General features: G+C 36.0%; 1 protein-coding gene across 2 annotated transcripts in view; it reads left to right on the top strand.

Annotated features, from left to right (window-relative positions):
- Positions 1 to 11,999, top strand: part of LOC122309941 (mitotic spindle checkpoint protein MAD1) — a 34,707-nt gene extending 22,708 nt beyond the window's left edge. For both annotated transcript variants that reach the window (XM_043123752.1, XM_043123751.1), the window contains exons 8-16: positions 3,227 to 3,398; positions 5,141 to 5,251; positions 5,341 to 5,544; positions 6,726 to 6,888; positions 8,215 to 8,305; positions 8,390 to 8,459; positions 9,568 to 9,696; positions 10,073 to 10,111; positions 11,432 to 11,999. In XM_043123752.1, coding sequence (XP_042979686.1) covers positions 3,227 to 3,398; positions 5,141 to 5,251; positions 5,341 to 5,544; positions 6,726 to 6,888; positions 8,215 to 8,305; positions 8,390 to 8,459; positions 9,568 to 9,696; positions 10,073 to 10,111; positions 11,432 to 11,521 — 1,069 coding nt within the window. In that variant the 3' untranslated portion in view covers positions 11,522 to 11,999. The remainder of the gene's footprint in view (positions 1 to 3,226; positions 3,399 to 5,140; positions 5,252 to 5,340; positions 5,545 to 6,725; positions 6,889 to 8,214; positions 8,306 to 8,389; positions 8,460 to 9,567; positions 9,697 to 10,072; positions 10,112 to 11,431) is intronic.
- Positions 12,000 to 14,262: the final 2,263 nt, after the last annotated feature.

Genomic DNA, 14,262 nt, shown 5'->3' with positions numbered 1-14,262 from the left:
CAACCCCCAAAGGAAGATCAAGGTAATTTATGGGAAGAGAGGAAACCTTACATCCAAGAGTGTTAGCCAACAGATGGATGTTGTGAACGTTACCAACTGGGCATTCTGTATATTAATTTCTTTGTTTAAGTGTTTGAAGATATTGGCTTAGGTCTTGGCAGGCTGAGTGGCAGAAAATGATTCATAGAGCTAACCCCTTTTAATTGGGAACCAAGCTCACTTTAAGTTAGTTTTTAGTAGTGGCTTAGGTAGATCTTTAGTTGAGTTTAACAGATGCTGTTTGTTACCATTGTACTTTTTTCTCAGGAGGTGTATTTAATTATAGAAGAAATGCTATGTGGTACTATTCCTTTTCCCATGTCTCAGGGGAATTTATTGACATTTTAAGGGTTGCTGATTTCCGGACAAGTTAAATACTACTGGAAATGTAGTACACAAAGAACTCTCCCCACTCCATGCATCTAACCAAAAGCGGGTTCGTGCTCCATCACCTACCTCAAACTTTAGATGTTTTTCAAAAGCATTCCATCCCTTTCTTATGAATTTCCATAGGCTTACTCCATATGACCCCCTACGCTCTAAGGAACACCATTCCCCCCATGCACAACCATACTTTTGATCAATGACCTCCCTCCACAGCGAGTTCCCTTCCAAGTGATATCTCCACAGCCTCTTCCCTAATAATGCCTTGTTAAACACACTCAAATTTCGCACCCCTAACCCTCCAACTCGCAATCGGCCAGGTCACCCTTTGCCAATTCACAAGGTGAAACTTGAATTCCTCCCCCATGCCTCCCCACAGGAAAGCTCGGAACAACTTCTCTATCCGGTTTGCCACCTTCACTGGTAAAGGGAACAGGGAAAGAAAGTAGGTGGGGAGATTGGATAGAGTGCTTTTAATGAGAGTTAATCTTCCCCCTTTTGATAAGTACAACCTCTTCCAACCCGATAGTCTTTTCTCAATCTTCTCTACTACTCCATCCCAAATGCTCATTGCTTTATAAGGTGCCCCCAAGGGAAGTGTTGAGTATTTTAAAGGAAGGGCCGTAATTTTACAACCCAATAGCTCTGCTAACGAAGCTATATTACTCATGTCCCCCACCGGGACTAACTCCGTCTTCTCCAAGTTCACCTTGAGGCTCGATACAGCTTCAAAACACAATAACAACGCCCTTAAGGCTCGAATCTGGCCACTATCTGCATCACAAAGAATGAGGGTGTCATTTGCAAAAAGTAAGTGAGAAATGATGTTAACATTACTATTTTTGCCTACTGAAAAACCAGTGAGAAAATCCCCCCTTACGGCAGCCTCCACCATGCAACTCAAAGCCTCCATCACAATAACAAACAAGAGAGGGGATAGTGGGTCTCCTTGTCTCAAACCCCTAGAAGATTGGAAAAAACCACATGATGTTCCATTCACTAGAACTGAAAACCAAGCTGTCGATACGCAATGCTTGATCCATTCACACCACTTATCCCCAAAACCACATCTTCTAAGCATATAGAAAAGAAAATCTCAGCTCACATGGTCATAAGATTTTTCCATGTCTAGCTTGCAGAGAACCCCAGGATTACCTTCCCTTAACCGACTGTCCAGACACTCATTTGCTATCAAGACTGAGTCTAAAATTTGCCGGCCCCGAACGAACGCATTTTGAGGTTTGGATATGATACTATCCATGACTATGCTCATGCGCTTTGCTAGCACCTTAGAGATGATTTTATAAATCCCACCTACCAAACTAATAGGCCGGAAATCTTTCAAGTCATTGACACCCACTATCTTTGGAATGAGAGCAATGAAAGTAGTGTTTAGTGACTTTTCAAACTTGTGAGTAGTATGAAAATCATGAAAAATTTTCATTACTTCCTCCACTATATCCCAACATTCTTGAAAGAAAGCCATGGAGAAACCATCTGGGCCCGGGGCTTTGTCTTTACACATTCCTTTCACCACAAGATGCACTTCCTCTTCCTCAAACAGCCTCTCCAACCATCCTGCTGCCTCAGAATCCAACTGTTCAAAACTTAAACCATCAAGTTTGGGGCGCCACTCTACTTTTTCGGCAAGGAGTTCCTCATAATACTGCACTGTGTGATCTTGAATTTCTTCAGTAGAAAGCAACACCTGTGAGCCAAAATGGAGGACTTCAATAGCGTTATTGCGCCTGTATGAATTGGCCACCTTGTGAAAGAACTTGGTGCACTTGTCCCCCTCCTTCAACCAAAGTGCCCTAGACTTTTACCTCCAAGATATCTCTTCCAGCAGCAATACCTTCTCAATTTCAGTCACAACCTCATTCTTCCTTGACAAAGAAGCCTCATTAACATCCCCTTCCTCCAAAGCATGCAGCTCTTCCCATAGGATATTTTTCTGTACTTCTGCATGTTTGAAAACTTCCACATTCCATTTTTTTACATCTAACTTGAGAGCTTTAAGTTTACTCGCCACAATAAAGCTAGGGGTACCATCAAAAGAGTAACCATCCCACCAATCCCGTACCTTCTCCACAAATCCTTCAACTTCCAACCACATATTCTCAAATTTGAAGGAGCGCCTATCCCCATGAATGCCACCACGATCAAGCAAAATTGGGAAATGATCAGAACATACCCGTGGCAACCTTTTCTGGCATAGATCTGGGAAACGCGTTTCCCATGAAGAAGAGACTAGAGGGAGGGAATGTTCATGAGTTTCTATTTTCTTTATAGTCCACTAGAATGTAACTAGGTGTCTCACTTTGTATACTCCCTGTGTTTCTGGGCATTGCCTAGTTTCTTCATATTCAATAAAGATTATTACTTACAAAAAAAAAGGTTGGGACAACAGATTTCTACTGGTATATAATATAGCTCCTAAGTGTGGATGTATAATCCAGCCCTTGCAATCTATTAAAGTTTGGGTTTGAATAAATTGGTCCTGCTTGCAAGCTTCTCCCTCTACATCACGGTTAATTTTCTGAGTTGCCAAACTTCCTTATGGCATAATGCCCTCTTCTTCGTTGCTCTCGCAGCCATACACATGCCAAAGCCTTTATTTTAATACTCTCAGATCCAGTACACACTTGCATAAAGACCGAATATGTGGATGTTTCTTCGAAGTATACAATTTTACTTATATGTGTGTATGTGTGTATACTGAGTGTTGAATGGGATATTCCTTAATGAAGCTAGTACATAATTAAGCACTGTAATTTTTGGTATGCGTGACCCTTTGATGCAGAGAGGTGATCGATTGCATGATGAAGGAGGGAGATGCAAATGCCCGCTTAAAACAAATGGAGGTGGCTCTTGATGCTGTGCAAAGTGGAAAGCACATTGCTGAAACTGAGGCTGCATTTGCCAAAGAGAAGGCAGAAGAATCAAAATCAGAGGTTAAGCGGATTGAAGTGATGGTAAGTGCTTGCTTAAATAGTTTTGTGGAAAGTAATAAGATCATAGTTAACAAGTGACTGGTGCTACACTCACAAATGTAGCAGAGGATCCAGGGTTAAAGCTAGTGGAAATGATGTTATGCTCCTATTTACCAGCCATATTTAGGTTTCTACAAATATGCAATTGAGTTGCATTTACTTACTTTAAGGAACCTCTAGGAATTGGCTTGGTCTTGGTGGTATGCTCCCTTCAGGTTTAAGGTTCGAATCCTCTTTTGTGCAAACAATTTCTAGGGGTCATTGGACTAGAAGAACTTCCCCTTGAATTATCCGAGGTGCATTTGCAGGAAACTTTTTGCCGAGGGCTGGCACCCTTGGGATTAGTCGGGATTTTGTTCACATAGACCTGGTGCCAATAAAAAAAAAATTGCCAGAAGGCATATGAGCACTCATTCATGGGTCAATTTTATGCAGGAAAAATGTCACTATAAATTGGCTATAGTGGCAGATAAGAAAAGGGTGATAATGAAGGGAGAATGTCCAAGGCCTTGAATTTTTCCTTTGGTATTTCTTGGTGGAAGAGGACTCGGGATAATATATTATTTGACTGAGTCTTTTTAATTTTAAGAATTAGGGTTTTGTTTTTCAAATGTCATAGGTAAGATTGAGTTACCAATTCACTTGTGCTGAAAGTTGACTGCTTTTACTTGCAATCACAAAATACACATAGAAAACACTAACACATCTGCAGACACATTGTGGTATATGTGTAACCTGTAATTTTTTATCTGACTTTAAAGCTCGCTAAATGGCAGCTTTCAACAGTAGCTTTTGCTCACAGACTGTCATTATTCATTGAAACCTTGGCTGTTGATAATTTAATCAAGAGAAGGCCTGTTTTGGTAATTGATGTTGCATATGAGAATGAGTTACCTGGTTTGGATAGCAAGAGTCTCCCATCTCATCTCATCTCATCTCAATATCCAAACACCACAAACACACATTTTTCAATTTTAAATATTCAACTTTTTCATCTAATCATTACCTAATCATTATAAATTTTCCAAACTTCCAAACAAAACACAAAAAACAATTCAACTTTTTTAAGTCCCAAAACAAAAATAATATTAAAAAATAATATTCTAATAATATTTTAACTTTATAATATTTTTATTCAAAATTTTCTCTTTTCTTTTCCAAAACTCCATAAAACATTTCAACTCAAACCATTTTATTACTATTCACAAAGCATTTTACTACTATTCACAAATCATCTCATCTCATCTCATTATCCAAATCAGGCAATTCGATTTGTTTCTTGTTTGTCAATACTGGCTCTTGTTAACCTCGTGCACTTGGGTTACACACTAGAGGCAATGGAATACCTTTTGGCATGTAAAGGTATCAAACTTGTTGATACTTTTACATTCTTTTTCATTTTTCTTTTCTAGGCAACTAGGGTTAGGGGGATTTGACCGTACCCCACACTGTCTCATACATGGGATAGGTGGAAATGCCATTAGCCAAATTGCTACATTTATATTCTTTTTATTGATGTGAAGGTGACATGCTTATTTCTTTGAGATGATAATTGCCCAGGTACCACACTGATGTTAACTGTGAATTCTGTTATATTAGTATTGTTCTGAATAGATGTGTCTACATAATATAAAATCTTGGATTCAGGCATTTGCAAACTTTCCTTTATTTATTTTTATCTCTTTCAAATGTTTGTACTCAAATATTTTATTGTGTATTTGTAGCTTTCCATGATTACCGAAGAAAGAGATAAATTGAGAGATCTTGTCAATGAATTCAAGAGGCTAAAGAATGATGAGGCAGGAGATGAAACAGTCAGTGGGACGCTTATTCAGGTTATAATATTTTTCCTTGTGTACCTCTTTTGTTCTTTAATTCGTACGATCGTAGTGGTCTTTGTTTGTGACTTCGTTGGTGCGTGCAGGAGCTTGAATCATCTCTTGCAAAGAAAGAATCGTGTATTAAAGGACTAGAGAGTAGTTTACACGAGCAGAAGAAAGTCAATACTCGTCAATCTGAGGAGATAAAGTTGCTCAATGAGAGGTTAAATAACGAGGCAAGAAGAATAAAGTCACTGGAGAGGGAGAGTGATCGGCTTCGTTCAGAGATTTCCCTATTGGAGTCAAAGGTAGGTTCCAAAGACATTATAGGGATTACTAATATAAGCTTTCCTACCCATTCATGCTTCATTAATTCATAGTTGATAAATAATAAGCCAGTCCCTGGAATTGAGTTGGATATGATGTTGTTTTTGATAAATAAAATACAAATTTATTGAATCAAGTAAATAGGTGTAGCCCAAATACGTAGGAAGAATACAAAAGAGAAGACCTAGTTACAAGTTAGGAACTAGAAATAAATACAAGAAATTTGTGAAAACTAGCCCCATTGAAATCCATAACAGTAGCCCATAAAAATAAGTTATTGAAAAGAATTTTTCTGGGCTCATTCAAAGAGTGTTCCCAATCTACAAAGCCCCGACCTTTCCTCTCAAGTGGAATGCACCACCACATAAGACGTAACAGGATCATTTTTTCCACATTATAGCGATTTGGGGGTTACCGTGAAGACCTCTTCAACTAGCAAGAAAATTCACTACCCTTCTAGGCATTCCCCATGCAAGTTCGGTTTTGCTGAAATATTATCCGACAAGGAAGAAAAAAATGATCCACAGTTTAACCACTTTTTAACACAGAGCACCAATCAATAACATTTGGCCCATGCTTCCTCATATTATTCATGGTCAGAATTGGTTTTGCAATTCAATGGAGATATTCACACCTTGCCTTGCAGACGGCTGAAGATCTCTTCTCAATTCCTTAGCTGTCTTCTTATTGATGGTAATATCAATTGGGACTCTATGGTTAGTCTGCTGGTGGTTGCTCTTGCTCCATAGAGTAGTTAGTGATATGTACCTACTTTGGAGTATGTGGTCGTTCATCAGGTTTTTAAAATATTATGTTACTACTGTCTTAAAATTTTGGATGACCATCAAAGGTTCTAGTATGATACAGCCTGATGCTTATATTACTTGTACTTTATGCTCCCTAATTTTTTATATCAATAATTTGACGACTCGAACTTTAAATTGGACATGATCGGTTACTTTTTTGTGTTATGGGAAACTCTTCCTCTTTTTTATTTTTTCTTCTTTCAAGTATAAATCAAAGAGTTTTTTTGTCAGGCTCTCTTATTTGACTTTTTTTTTTTAATTAATATTTATACAGATGAAACATTCATTTCACAAAAAACCTTAATTTTTATGTTCTTCGAAGTAGTTGTTGACAACTTTTTCTTTTCAATCTGCAGTTGGGTCATGGTGATTATTCTTCTGCAAATACAAAAGTCTTGAGGATGGTAAATACTCTTGCAGTTGATAATGAGGCTAAACAAACCATAGAGGCATTACAGAATGAGTTACAGAAGACAAAGGAGAAGTTACAAGCTGTTGAAGAATTGAGAAGTCAGTCAGGTATAAAAGCATCATTATCAAGTTTGTCATTTATGTTTGTGCATCTCTTTTCTATTTGGGACCCTTACTGTATAAACTTTTGTGTGCAAGGTAACTAATGCTGAGGTTATTATGAGTATTTTCGAGATTTTCATTTGTTGTTGCTTTTTAATCTCAGTTTTTTTGGCATATACAGTATTGAAATTAGTTTAGGGCCATAAATCCTTGCATTGCGGATGAGTTGAGGTATGCTGAGAACAAAAAGCCAACAAGTTAGCAAAGGTTGTTACTGTATCTTTCTGTCCTTTGTCAAACCACACAAAACTGTTGGTCCCCTCCCACTCTTGAGTCTTTGCTCCTTGAACCACCTAATTAGCTTTCCCAACGCCAAAAGTGGAGGTGTTGATAGACTCTGAAATATGTTACTCCAATACCGTTCAAGCTGTATGAGATTTTGAAACTGCATTTGCCTTTTTGGCAGTGGTGAAGCTTGCTGCTATATATTATGGGATTGCTGATATATGCTTTGAAGAAACACAACTTGAATGCTGATAGGAATTCAGAAAGGCTGTCTATCTCATCTCATCTCAACATCCGAACACCATTCAAAAACAAATATTTTTCAATTCCAAAGTTTCGACTTTTCAACTTTTTCATTTAATCATTTTCTAATCATTACAACTTTCCTAAATTTCCTAACAAAACACAAAAAAAATTCAACTTTTTCAAATCTTAAAATAAAAATTATATTAAAAATTATATTCTAACCCTCTTTTAACTTTATAATTTTTTATTCAACTTTTTCTCTCTCCTTTCCCAAAACTCCATAAAAATCTTAACTCAAACCATTTCATTACTATTTACAAATTATCTCACTACCATTCACAGATTTCTCAATCTCATTTCATCTCATCTGTGTAACCAAATGAGGAGGCCTAGTGCCTTGTTTGGTTACATAGATGAGATGAGATGAGATAAAAGTTGAAAATTGAATAAAATATTGTTAGAACATAATTTTTTAATATTATTTTTGTTTTGAGATTTGAAAAATTGAATTTTTTTCTTACATTTTGTATGGGAATTTGGGAAAGTTGTAATGATTATATGAGATGAGATGGTTTGGTTTGTGTAACCAAACCAGGCCAGCCTTTGCGCTTGTATACATCCTGTATACTCAGTCCTAGCCTCTGTGCTCTTCAATAAAAGTGTCGATACTACTTAAAAAAGGATGTCTAATAAGTAGACATTGGTTACTTCATTGATTTCAGTTATTTTCTTAACTTTTTTCTTTAGACCATTACACAATGAGTTAATTTCTTTTCCTCGTTCCATCTTTAATTTATTCAGGCAATGCTGGGAAATTGGTGGATTCCTACATATCTGGGAAGGTAGTACAGTTAAAAGAACAAATTGCAACTCTTGAAAAACGTGAAGAGAGGTAAATACCATGAGAAAATATATTTTTATGCGGCGGTGTTGGAACATGAGCTATTCCAAACATTTGAACATACCTGTGCAACAGATACAAGACTGTTTTTGCGGATAGGATTTCAGTTTTCAGGAGGGCATGTTGTGAACTTTTTGGTTACAAGGTATGTTATTTCCTTCTCATTTTGCTTTATGTTTTCTCGTGATGCTGCGATGTTGCCTCCCTTTTTTTGTTGTGTTGTAATTCTCTGTTACAGTTGGTGCAAGTTGTGACTTGGGATTGGTCAGCCTAAAAATGAAACTGACCAGATTATCTCAATGTGCTTTGTTTGGTTATGAAGAGTCTAGATTTGGTTCTCGGGCGAACACATGAACTGATAAAGGCCAGGTTCTTTCTTGGTTATTGGTGCTCTTTTCCCTGACCTGATTCAAGAAACGACATTTTTTATTTATTTATTTTTATTTAATAAGGAAACAAACATGTGTAAAGTAGATATGATCGGATGGTGGAATGTAGGGTCTCCTGTGGTCGAATTTTTCTTTCCTTTGCACTTTTTTTTCTTTTGTTTTTTTGGGTCCTCGGACCTTTTTCTTTCTTCCGTGTGAGCCTTCATCTTCTTTTTCTTCATCTTTTATTCCAGACCACTTGAGGGTTTAGCATTTGCCCCCTTAGTTGATATGTCATGTTTGCAATTTTGGTTGTGTAATGTTGAAACAACATTAGAATCTCCAGGATAGCATTGTCACAATTTGAAACATAGTGATGTAATCAAAATATTGTTGAAAGTTGGATGACCAAAAATGCACTTTATTATTTTTTAAACGTTTATAATGACTGCTTTCTTTGCTTTTCTTTTCTTTTTGAAAACCTTTTTTTCTTACCCGAAAGACGAGTTAATATAATCTGAATATACGTGTTACATATTTTTTCTGAAAGGTAAAAGAGTTTTAAGTTTGAAAAATTGTGGTAAAGAAAATGATTGTATGATACTCAGTAAACTTTTACTTCTGGGTACTGGAAAATGTAACTTTTATCTATATTCCTTTTCTGTAGTTTCAAGCTCCCATTATCGAAATGGTTACGAGTCTTTTGTCTCCATATTGACTAGCAAAAAATGTTCTGCAAGTTACGCTTTGATATATACTAGTGCAAATATTTAGATATATTCTTGTGTGCTTTATTCATGTCAATGTTCTCGCTTGACTAGGATAGAAGTTATCTTATGGTGAAATGTAAAAATTTTAAGCAGATCTTTGATGACGTGTTTGCAGATTGTAATGGATGAACATCAGCGTGCTAATGGAATACCAGTCACTCGTTTTACTCTCCAGTCTATATATGCACAAGGCGATGATGAGAAACTTGAATTTGAATATGAATCGGGGAATACAATCATTTTGGTAAGATGATGTCTTCTGGGCAGATGGGGGTGTGGTGTCTAATGTCCCACAAAGGCAACCATCTGCTTTTGGCCTTTTACTAATGCTATTACCATCTCGGAATGGATACCATAGATTATGTCCAAAAAAAAAAAGGGAGTCCTGTCTGTAGAAAATACTATATTTTTGCTTGCATTTAAACGTGGCAATTGTATATTGCATAACATTTCAACCGAAAATATTTTTGTAAGTTTTCATTTTTGAAGTAGGCCTTCTTGTCGAAGGGAAGGAACAGTGCAAGCACATTCCCCGTCTCCAGTGTGTCAAAGTTTCATGTTGATATATATCATTTTAGTAGAAATTAGAAACTAATTTTTTTTTTCTTTTAATCTAACAGGCGAATGATTACACCTCTCAGCCTGAGATATCCCATCAGGTATGAAGCATTTTGTTTCCTACAATTCTTTTGATTAGTGTTTCCTGCAATTTTTATGAATATATGCTTCTCATTTCTCTCTTTGTTACACGGAGGGCTTGTTTGGACACTAAGTTCAAACACAAAATTCTCATTTTATCTCATCATTACAACTTTTCCAAATCTCCATACAAAATATAATAAACAATTCAACTTTTTCAAATCCCAATTTAACTTTTTCATATCCCAAAACAATAATAATATTAAAATATAATATTTTAAACTTTCATATAAAACAAACAATTCTCATCTCACTCTCCCAACGTAACCTAGAATGTCTCAGAATTCTGTAAACAGTGGTGAAATGGTTTGAGTGAAGTTGTTTTATTGGGTTTTGGGAAATAAAAGAAAAAAAGTTGAATAAAAATATTATAAAGTTACAAAATTGTTTGAATATAACTTTTTAATACTATTTTTGTTTTGAAATTTGAAAAAGTTGTATTGTTTTTTGTGTTTTGTTTAGAAGTTTGGGAAAGTTGTATTGATTTTGTTTTTGGATAAGGTAATGATTAATTGAAAAGGTTGAACATTTGAAATTGAAAAGTGTTTTGTGTTTGAGTGGAGTTTAGGAGGAAATTATGAGAAGTTTTGAGAATATCTTAGAATATCTCATTACCCAAACAAGCCCTGAGACTTCTCACCCACAATGAACTGATTTTGGAAATGGATCACTCCAATGCAATGAGAGGTGTGTGAACTGTTTTATTTGACTAAATTGACGTGGAAACCGTCATTATCCCTCAGCAACAGTTATAGTAGCTATGATTTTGAGGGGCTGGGTTTGCTAAAAAAAAGCTTTTTACTTGAGCCTTCATTTGTTTGTGTGGCAAAATTTTGATAATCAGAGAAAATATATGACTGCCTCTTCCATTAGCTTTACTGAAAATATTTCTCTAGAACCAATTTCTATTTCAATATTTAGTTTTTTCCCCTTTCGCGTTGAATCAAGGGGAAGGAAGTGCTATCTGAAATATGTACTTTTGCTTCCATCTCTCCTGAACCCCAATTAGAAGATGAGTTATAGGAATCATTTAGCTTTGGTTAATATGGTGTATAATGGGTTGAGAGTTTCTGTAGGCATCTCCTTTTACTTGGACTGCTGTCTTTTGTGCTTATAATGAAATTCGTATTACTTATCAGAAAAAGAGAGTTTTCTGTAGGCTTACAAATTATCCAAATGTATTTTATTTATGGTCAAAACTGTTGGTTTGTGTCTGGTTTTTCATGTGATTCTCTGCATTTTTTTGTTTGGTTCAATCTTGGAAGCCTGTCTTCTTGCAGGTGGACATATTTATCAGGAAGTTGAACTCGATTCCAGCTTTCACTGCCAACTTAACAGTGGAGTCTTTTAACAGGCGAACCCTATCTTAAGAAGTTTTTTGGCCCAAATCTGGAACTTTAGATCTTTCCCGTGGATGAATCGCCAGACTTGTAGATTTTGCTACCTAGTCATATCTTTGTCTAGGTTATTCAACATATCCCAGAACAATCCCACATGTATGTTTGACTAAAGGTTCGTATGATGAAATAAATCGATCATGGGGTTTGCTTCATCTGCTTGTATTCTTATGAAGTATGCATCCTATCGACTTCATGGCATAAAATTCGGTGAGAATTCACCTAGGCAGTTGATAAATTGTAAATAACCTCTTGACCATTCAGGTGGACGCATAATTTTCCAAGTGTTGTAACGGTGGTATATGCTTTGTGCACATTAGGTGCATGTTTCCTAATTTCATGATGCCATGCAGGGTGGGAGGTAGGTCAAGTACATTAACGCTTATTGTATTTTGCACGTTCATTTACATCTTGGATTTTCAATTTTATCAATTAACTTGTTGGGTTTGTATTCTATTGAATTATCTAACAAAAATCTGACATATGGCAGGTCAGGACTCGCGGACTCACGCGGTTTAGAAATTTCAAAATTATTAAAAAAAATTGAAAGCTGGAAAAAGAAGAAAATTGTAAGGTTTAATAGAAAGAAAAAGAAACAAAGGTGGCTGACCTAGGTATTTGGACAAAATGAATCCCAAATAGAAAAAAGAGGGCGGTCATGTGGAGTGTAAGTGCGATGGCATCATTGTGCTTTGTATGTTGGTTTTTCCATTCCTTGGATTCAGTTAAATCTTTCTTGTTATGCTTTTATGCAGCAACAGTAACTCAAAAGTGGCAAAGATGTTTAGTTAGGCCATTGATTCTGTGTGATGATGTTTGAAAGCATTTGTTTTTTTGTAGGGAAAGTATGGCAGAGCGTGACTTTAGGATTCATTTCGAGTGTGGGGGCGGGCCCCTATCTATGGCGCCACGCCAGTATGGTAACCATTGCTCCCTCGCCCTTTTCTAGGAAATTAAGAAAAAAGAAAAGAAGAATTAATACAAGTATCACTTCAGAAGGTTTTAGGAATCTAACAAGTTTGATCTCTGAGGCCATCATTATGGGAATGACCATAAAAACCTGAAGCTGTGGAGATGTAAGCAATCAATCAGTTATATGTATATATATATATAGGAAATAAGTGAGATTTGGGTGGTTTTAGATAAATAATATAGGGCAGGCATCGATCGATGAAAGTTGACAAATCAGAAGGGAAGTGGAAATGCATTTTGGTGCCGTATTCTTCGCTGTCTACTGTAGTGTTGATTCAAAAAAGTCTACCAACTCAAAGTAATGCATGTGGTAGTGCAAGTTTACCAACTCTCTCTCTCCTCTCTCTATCTCTCTCTGGAACCTTGGTTATTATTTTTGGGTCAGTGCACCTAATTTAAAGGTACTTTTATATGTCTCTACTAAGTGGAAAATTTTCCAATTTCAACTCTCTTTCTTCTGAGGTAAGTCAATCATCCATTTTCACCATATATATAATATTGTTATTTAATTTCCTTCTTGAAATTTTTAGCATTACTATTTACCTTTTTCTAAACCGGCCTAAAGAATTAAATGTAGTTAAGTGGAGAGCTACAAACGTGTAGATCAAGTCTCTCATCTCTAAAAGCCTAAAGTTGAAGCCTACAAATTTGAATTGAAGAAGATTTGAGACACAAGATTCGTCAATTTCATGAGCATCCATCGATCTTAAAATATATTAGACTTCTATATATTGATAGTGATCATAAGGATAAACCTTAATTTCTAAAATGGTCTAAAGTTTTTGTTAATGATGCATTAGTTGTGTGAATGGTTGACCTAAACAAGAAAGAGATCATCGATGGGAAGTGAGTGGCCGGAAAATTAAGCTCCACGAGAGAGAGAGAGAGAGAGAGAGAGAGAGAGAGAGAGAGAGAGAGAGAGAGAGAGAGAGAGAGAGAGAGAGAGTTAATGGAGTTATAAGAACCCTTAATTTGGAGTACGTGCGGCTGCCCAACTTCGAAAGTAATGCCCTTTTGACTTTATATTAGTGATCAACCGTTCATGAAGGGGCCGCCCGGGTGTTTGAAATTCATTAAAATCATTTAATTGGTGTGTTGAATGAAACCTTTTTATAAGTACTAATACTCTTCGAACACATTTATGTAATTTGCTTTTTCACAAATTAAAGGTGCATATATCATATCATATATATGGTTGAGTTTTGTCCAACAGCTTCAAGCTAAATTTGACTTTATATATAATTTTATATTTAGGTTGACGAAGGCTGATCACAATATATATATATATATATATATTTACAGACAACAAAGAGTTGGAGTAGTGACGCGTGCAGAGCATGTATATATGTTATATGATGAATTAAACTTTCTCATATTTATTCGTGGAAACGTCGGCATAGAATATAATATAATATAATCATATTATATAGGGTCTTGCCGACAGAAAGGCAATGGAGTCGATCTTCATATCATAATATATGTGTGTATATATATATATATATATATGTTCATTCTAAAAATGATGACAGCTAAATATATACGTTTATAATTCTCGGGAAAAAAAATAGAAAAAGGAAAGGAGATATATATATATATATATATACATCAACATTATTCTGCCATCTTCCCCTTGATCAGCATGAATTAGAGCGAAGTTTGTGGAGTGGAAATATGCCTAATGTGTTGGATATAATATATCAGTTTAATTCAGTCACGCATGCGTACTACTACTACTTCGATCA

This window comes from Carya illinoinensis, chromosome 5 (assembly GCF_018687715.1).
Source record: "Carya illinoinensis cultivar Pawnee chromosome 5, C.illinoinensisPawnee_v1, whole genome shotgun sequence".
Lineage (NCBI taxonomy): Eukaryota > Viridiplantae > Streptophyta > Magnoliopsida > Fagales > Juglandaceae > Carya > Carya illinoinensis.
This window is presented reverse-complemented; position numbering and strand designations above follow the sequence as displayed.